The sequence below is a fragment of the Oncorhynchus mykiss genome, chromosome 31 (genome assembly GCF_013265735.2).
Source record: "Oncorhynchus mykiss isolate Arlee chromosome 31, USDA_OmykA_1.1, whole genome shotgun sequence".
NCBI classification, from domain to species: domain Eukaryota; kingdom Metazoa; phylum Chordata; class Actinopteri; order Salmoniformes; family Salmonidae; genus Oncorhynchus; species Oncorhynchus mykiss.
Window position 1 is genome coordinate 35,593,079 of NC_050571.1, and position 7,910 is coordinate 35,600,988.

A 7,910-nucleotide genomic window follows, 5' to 3' on the forward strand; every position below is an offset into this window, starting at 1 on the left:
ATTCCTGCATTCAGCATGCCAATTATGCGCTCCCTCAAAACTTGAGACATCTGTGGCATTGAGTGGTGTGACAAGACTGCACATTTTAGAGTGGCCTTTTATTGTCCACAACACAAGTTGCACTTGTGTAATGATCATGCTGTTTAATCAACTTCTTGATATGCCACATCTGTCAAGTGGATGGATTGTTTTGGCAAAGGAGAAATGCTCACTAACAGGGATGTAAACACATTTCCGCACACTTTGGGAGAAATAAGCTTTTTGACCATATGAAAGAATTTGGGGACTTTTTTTTTTAGCTGATGAAATAACACTTTACATGTTGTGTTTACATTTTTGTTCAGTTTATTTAATTATACACAAACTGCACTGTGTATATATCATTCTGCATTAAGCCATTTGACAACTCGAATGATCACAGATTAAGAAGTTTGTAGGGTTTATTTTAGTTGCACTTAAACTCAAAATACCGTTGTACAGTATTAACAGAACGGCACTGGTGTTGATACATTCTGTTTGCAATAGAATTCAAATCATTAGGGATCATGACTCTGGGTGTAATCCAAACCTGGGAATCATGTGTGAAACTCAGACCTCATCAAATCCTATATTGCATCCAATTCAGAGTTTAGACATGCTTGGATCTCAAATAAATCAGTAGATTCATAGAAAAAGTTAAGTTGTCACACCACATTCTGTACTATTTCCCAGTAAACGTAACCAAATAAAACTGGCCCATTTCTGAAATTCCTTTACATTATTCTCAGTAACAAATAAAAGCATTTCTAAATCAGTGGAACGATACAAATGAATGCACACAGAGGTTCAATCCATCCTTGTGATTGCACCCGTAATGTACTGTGTCCAACCCGTTAACACCATGCCAATTCTTGCCAAACCATTTTGTTTGTCCAACATTTTAGAAGTTAAGTGTTGGACGGTGCCGGTTCGAAAACAAACCAGTCATTGTTTGGACACACTAGTTTCAAGTAAGTCAAACAGTGCATAGGTAAAACTGCAATACAATCTCTCCCATCATTACAGTCTGTACACTTTATGTGGACAATATATTCAAAATTGAGTTATGATGCCAGCCAAATAGAGGGAGGTCTGAAAAAGTTGGGCCAATTGTGCAGCTGTGGTAATTCTTCACCACAATCATGATTACACTTTAATTGCAAAAGACAAATGGCTTGTGTTTCTAGGTTGGTAAAGCTATAGACAGTGCAAATAATTAAAGAAAAGTAAAATTCACTTTCAATGTGGTGAAACAACATAAATGGTGCCAACATTGGATTCCCCAGGTAGTGGTGTACTATGGGGGAAATCGCTGTTGTCACTCAAATATCACAATTGCAAAATCAAGGTGAGATGCAGTGCTCCGCACAATAAAGCTAGTCTCCTAAGTAGGCACATCAGCATCACATCCACATTGAAAGGGTGCGGTGAGAGGGACTCCTTTTGCTGTGCGGGAAAACAAAACCCCATTTGCTAGGGCACACAAAGAAATGACAGCTACACACACTGGTCCATCTCTAGAAGCCTTCTAAACCTGGAGTATACTGTAGTCTCCAAACCATTCATATCCTCATTATTCCTAGCCCAGTGTCTTCACGGCAACCATTTCACTAGCGTTAAAACATATACATGTCCAAGTCCAGAGAGCAGGGTTACATTCTTCTCTTGAAAAAAAGTCTTAACGATTGTCCTAAAACAGAAGGCGAGATTGAAGAGTTGGGAGTCCAAGGTGTACCGCCATACTTATTGGCAGTGCCATTTAGTCAATAGATGCAGGTCTAGCCATGTGCTCTTGTAATCAGTTGGTCTTCAGCGTAAAATGAACAATTCACAACTTCTGCATAGAGTCCCTCACTATGACATATTGCTCCTAAACATTGAAAAAAAAAAAAGATAAGAAAAGTCATATGCTGTGGGCTTTAGATTTGTACACAGGGGAGTAAGGAATTATAAAAATTGGAGGTAGCTAACCTTCAAGACATATAAAACACAAATACGAATGTTTTGTTGCACAGGCCTGTTCACACCTTGAGCTGCAGTTGACTGACAAACAACGTTTTGTTTAAAATCAATAAAACAAGTGTAGCCATGTGTGTCCATGATGACTCACTTGTTAATTGGAAATGAGGAAAGACAACATAGCAATGATGGCACTTGCATTTCTCCAATGCATGTCCACTTTGTACAGACAAGTTGCTACATGATATGATATACCCCACTCAAGAGTTTCTATACATGTTTCATACCAGGGAACTGGCAAGCTATGATCCTTGGAGATCCACTTTGATTAAAATACGCACTTGCTAACAGACAATCTTTGTCAGCTAACTACTAGACGAACTGGTCAACAATTTATTTGCCCGTTTTGTTTTTCTAGTGATTGAGGCACTGATAGAAGTAGTGATAGTTGTTGCCTTGATCATATTTGTTCCTATATGCCATCAGTGAATTTTAACTGTGAAGACACTGTAGCCCACTCACAAGTACAAGCACTCACACCAACTTGATATACAAATTGCACTTGTGACGTGATTCCAAGAAAATGTCAGTCCAACTAAGGCTCAATCATTAACATACAAGAAGATTGTCAAATCAAAAAAATTGGCCCACCAGTCAATGGCAACAATCGAACACATACCGCTGATGAGGTTAGGTGTAGCATCAAACATTCCCAATGAACAAATATTTCACACAGAGGATGGGTCAGAGAAAATCTGGCATGTCCACAGCTTTATCTGACCTGTATGTACATAGCCTCTTTGACAGACATGCCCAGGTAAATGACACAAACATTCAGAGCAAGCAGACAGAGAAGTCTTGAGTAGTGGTAAATCAATGTCCCTTTTGGGTGAGGCAATGGGCTGGTGGACTAACGCTAGGATTTGACTCTGGTACCCCTGGCGATGGGGACTATCTCTCCTCAGACTCCGGTGCCGTAATATCTAGCGGTGGTGTTTCCTCAGATGGGGTGTCCATATCCATGATGGGGTTGACAAAGCACTCGTATTCAGAATCCTCTGCGTTCTCCTCAGCGTGCGCGCTCACAAAGTCGTTCTCCCACTCCAGGGCGTTGGAGTCCTCCGAAGCGGAGGCCGGACCACTGGTCGCCTGCTTATCGCCTGGCTGGAGTGCCGCTCGGAGTATGTCCTCCTCCGTTTTAGACCTCTCCCACGCTGTGACCGTCCGGTTCATCCCTGAAGACAAGGACAACGTGATACACCGACACATGGAGTTAAACCCCAAATGGTCGTTCAACTGGTGGTTTTTGAGGGTTGAATTCGACAAATTACTATCGTTGTTCAATGAAACTGCACAGTACAAGTTCAGGGAATGTAGTTCAAATTCATGTAATGCCACCAACAAAACATCCCAAAGGGGACAATAAGTAAAATAATTAGACAAGCCCCCACCTTCCTCGTCCTCCCACTCCAGGTCCAGTGAGGTTCCGTCGTCATTGGTGGAGCGGGTCTTGGTGTTGAAGTCCCAGCTGCTCTCGGTGTTGGGAGTGATCACGTTAGTCTCAGAAGACAACCCTGAGGACACACAAATTACAGGTGGTGTTAAAAAGCAAGACGTCTCATAATGATGCATGAGGATACAGAAAGTCATTTATCTTAAAATATTATTTTTGTATGCACCATTTTTTAAAAAAAGAGTTTTATCAAGCACGGACTATAATATATAGGCTACAGAAAAAAAGTTGTGCTAAAATAGCGAACTCACTGCTGCTCCTGAAGGCTTCCGACGTGGCTTTCACATTCTGTAGGTAGACATCAAAGTCTTCACCAGAGCCATGCCTAGAACAGAATCCAACCAGTGAAGGAGAAACTGTAAACTTGACACACAGACCATGAGGTGGTAGACATCTCTGCTTGGTTGATATACTCACTTTTTCAAATGGGTTGAGCCACCTTTGACTTCCGCCTTGCCTTTTGTCCGTTGTGCAAGCTGGTGCTTTGAAAAACAGGAATACCTCAGAAAAACACTTGGTCGAAATGGTAAACAATCATCTCTTGAAAATGTGTTAGTGAAATGCAGCCAATCAACTGTTAAAACGGATTAAGCTGGGAGCTGGGCAAACACATATGAAACAGAAATGAATTAAAAGGACAAGTTAACGTGTTGTGAACAAAATAAAAAAAAATGCATGTAAATGTCATGTTATGGAAGTGTCCAGACACTAGCAATTTTCCTTGGTTTTCGAGAAGCTTGCCCCGCCAGCAAAATACTTCCTCATGCTCGTTTTACAGGGGCACAGATAAACCAATAACAAAGGCTCCAAAAACACAAAAATACATCCTTTTAGAAGGGAATACGCTCTCAGTATAGTGTTGCAGGTCTTTAGGTGTTGTACACATGAAAGTGTATCACTATGAACTTTATCCACAACGTTATATTCCATTTTGTTGGACTCAAGCAATACTTTCCGTGTGTGAATATGCGTAGGCTTTTAAATCACCACAATGGGAACGAAAAAACAAGAGCATCCTCACACAAGGAGATGTGTCACTCGAGTCTAACAAAATGGAATATAACGTTGCGGATATGACACAATTAAGTTAGGAATTAAATAATTTGATGTGTACAACATCTAAAGACCTGCATTACTACAGTATACTGAGAGCTTTGCCGTTTCCAAAAGGACGTATTTGGGTGCTTTTGGAGCCTTTGTTCATGTTATCAAAAATGTTGATTTTTGTTTTATGTCTTGTCCTTTAACCAAGGTGAAAGCTGCGGAATGACAAATTAAAAAAAAAAAAAAATCACAGCATGGACAAACAAAGGAATGGAAGTAAATGGTTATATAATTTGAGGATAACAAAAATGGAGTGTGGACAAATGCCTCAGTTAATTCAGGTAAAAAAGGGAAAGGCAAACCAAATACCAAGACTGTTTTTTTACAGTTCAGATAGTTTGACTTTAAAAGGGACACTTGCCTGGGGGTATGATTTACAAATTCATATAGAGATACATACCATAGGCTACATTACTTTAGATTGACCACCAGTTTATGTGGTATTATGTACTTGAAGGGGTTATCAAGAGAAGTAGGGGTAGAGCCAAGGAAAAGCTGAGTGAGGCGTAAAAAGGTAGTGAAGGGACGACAGGCTCACTTCAATAATGGCCGCCTCACCTCCTTTATCTTTCGAACACGTGCCAGCCTGGCAGCCTCACGCTGGGCAGCATTTCTAGCCTCCTCTTCTAGCCTTAACTTCTCCTCTTGTGCCAATAACTGAGCAGAAATGATGAAACATAAAGGACACAAAGTTGAGAACAGAAAACTAAAATTGCAAAACAATTCTGCAAAGCAAATAATGGAAAATTAAGATCGGACCAAATTAAAACATAAGCCTGTTATCAGCACTTAGTTAAGATAAGTTGACGCTTAGCCTACCTAGCAACATGAAAGGCACTGCAAAGCTTATAAACGATAATTTGGGAAGTGTATTGATTCCGTTGAATTGAACCTTCAATTATCAATAAGCAACAAAAAAAACAAGGTTCTATGTAAAACTACATCTGCATGTATCTATCCCTTTCAGAGGCTCTGGGCTATATCCCTTACATAGACGGAGAATAAACTAGTTGCTTGTGTAAGCCTACCTCTGCTTGCAGCTTCTCGTCTATCAAGGTCTGCTGATTGGAAATTGCAGCATAGCGGTGCTCTTTGAGGTGGAGGATCTCATCTTCTCTGATAGGCCTGGTATCAAAATGAAACAAAGATTACCTCAAGCTCACCTTGACATTATTCTTCTGAAATGCATTTGCCCAGTCCCCTGAAACAAATTTTATAAAACATACCTGGGACAGCTTTGTGGACTCTCTGCCTGAAATTAGAATAAGACAACTTCAAACCAAAAGTGGGCAAAGAATAATGTGCAATATGACAACACTCATTGTGTCTTCTGTGCACCTTCAGACAATATCACACTTTGGGATTGTTTCAATCGAACAAATATGGTCTACATGTTCACACTTACCTCGTCACTCTCAACGAGGTTTTCAAACTGTGGAGAAAGAACTGCACTGTAAGTATTAGCTTGTTACATCACCTTCTTTCTTCGAACCAAGTGATTTATGGTAAAACATGTCATCTTCCAGAAAAATCTATGTAACATACCTCTATTGTGTAATGTTCCCCAGCAGTACTGCTTCTGAAGTATTTTGACCTGCATGGACAGAAATATGAAAATACTGTCATCAATTTAGGCTGATTTTGGTCACTTTGGATTTACATGATTGTCATAGCTAGTTCTTTCAACAGAATATATATGGAATATACATCAAAACTAACATTAAAGCCTAACTGATATCAACATCAAGCCTACAGTTTAAATCTGTGTACGTGACTAATACACTTTGATTTGTCAACTCAGAATGTGATTTTCCCTCTAAGGAAGCATGGAATGAGTCTTCTGCCTACAAAATGTTTTAGATTTGTTTAAATTAGAATTCAATAAAGCATAATCAAATATTAGAAGGAAACGCATTATGCACTCCCAAAAATGATGATTGGCAAGACCCATATGATTTTTTATTTTACCTTTATTTAACAACAAATTCTTATTTACAATGACGGACTAGGAACAGTGGGTTAACTGCCTTGTTCAGCGAAAAAACGACAGATTTATACCTTGTCAGCTCGGGGATTCGATCTTGCAACCTTTCTGTTACTGACCCAACGCTCTAACCACTAGGCAAGGTGAGGAACGTTTCAGTATTGACAATAGGGTCACAGATTGAACAATGAGACAGATATTTCACCGGGTCTAGTGAAAAATGTACTCTTGCTAAAGTTTCCTAAAATCGCGTTTTTTAAGGAGTGCAAGGGCGAATTTAGTTATTGCACACGTGCACTTCACAGGCGTTCCCTAACGAAAATATGCAAATACATAGTATAATGCGCCAATAGGATCTCGCGAGTTCGTGCTTGACTCTGCCCCACTTCATATGCTTGTTCTGCCCACTATGACTCATTTGTTCACACTGGAAACTATAGGCTGTGGTCTATCTTGGGTTAGTTATAAACATCTTCGGTACAGTATAGGGTATAGGTTTAGAAACTATGATTGCTGAAAAACCTAACTACCTAGTAGAGAAAGGTATTTGACAAGCAACTGTGGCACGTATAAACTCTTGGGCACCGTGGAGGTTTTGACGCTGCATTGTAACGTTATTGTATGACAGCCAACCCACTGAATACGTGTATCTAGCTAGCTAACCTAAGCTGGTCAACGCTAGTTTAAAGGGCGTATCACTTACCCGCCTCCTCGTTTTATCCTGTTCGCTTCTCTTCTGAAGATCCCAGAACAATAAGCCCAACAGTTCCCCATCGCATTCTGTCAAAAATACAACTTCGTTGGGTTGGGCGCTAACTTCCTGGATATTCTGAGAAAATAGTTGGATAGCTAGCACAGGCGTTTCATTCCTAAAATCTTCGACCCGTCGCCGCGGACATTAGCTAGCGCTTAAAATTAAAGGGTGACATGACACCCAGTGCACAACAACTCATCGTGATACAGCCTATATTTTTATATACAGAAGCCTGTTGAACATCAAGATTAATCAGAAAAATGTGGCTAGCAACAGCCGTGGTTTTTTGAAGTCTCATTCAATACTTCCTTTTCCTCGTTCTAGGCACGTGACCCATGTTTAGCTACGGAATCTAACCTGGCTCAAACGAAATGTGCGCGCTTCAGATCCAAAAACACTGTTTTTCAGGCAAGAAACTACTAGGCCCACCATTATTTTTGTAAAACCAACAACTTTTTAGTGTCTTTTCCCCCATCCTCTGTAGTTCTTACATAGGACTGGTATAAATGAAAACATAGACAGCATATTAAATGTTGTACAACATTACAGTAGCCCACATATATTTTAAAACATTATTT

General features: G+C 40.0%; 1 protein-coding gene across 3 annotated transcripts; it reads right to left on the reverse strand.

The window, feature by feature from the left end:
* Nucleotides 1-421: 421 nt before the first annotated feature.
* Nucleotides 422-7,680, reverse strand: LOC110505098 (AP-1 complex-associated regulatory protein). 3 transcript variants are annotated; one of them, XM_021584066.2, is made up of 10 exons: nt 7,282-7,680; nt 6,140-6,188; nt 6,000-6,026; nt 5,821-5,846; nt 5,623-5,719; nt 5,153-5,251; nt 3,908-3,972; nt 3,742-3,815; nt 3,429-3,551; nt 422-3,212 (listed from the first exon to the last, which is right to left on the reverse strand). In XM_021584066.2, exons 1-10 carry the CDS (start codon nt 7,350-7,352, stop codon nt 2,929-2,931), a joined length of 915 nt encoding a protein of 304 aa, XP_021439741.1. In that variant the 5' UTR covers nt 7,353-7,680; the 3' UTR covers nt 422-2,928. The 3 variants fall into 3 exon arrangements, with proteins under 3 accessions (XP_021439741.1, XP_021439742.1, XP_021439744.1); XM_021584067.2 differs by having other exon boundaries at nt 3,908-3,966; nt 7,282-7,679; XM_021584069.2 differs by lacking the exon at nt 5,153-5,251.
* Nucleotides 7,681-7,910: the final 230 nt, after the last annotated feature.

What these genes read in the sequence shown, in the direction of transcription:
- LOC110505098 (XM_021584066.2), bottom strand. Translation starts at nt 7,352, where the DNA reads ATGGGGAACTGTTGGGCTTATTGTTCTGGGATCTTCAGAAGAGAAGCG. An exon ending in ACGAGAAGCTGCAAGCAGAG is followed by an intron (nt 5,252 to 5,622) that starts GTAGGCTTACAC and finishes ATTTCTGCTCAG; the next exon opens with TTATTGGCACAAGAGGAGAA. An exon ending in GGAAGCCTTCAGGAGCAGCA is followed by an intron (nt 3,552 to 3,741) that starts GTGAGTTCGCTA and finishes GTGTGTCCTCAG; the next exon opens with GGTTGTCTTCTGAGACTAAC.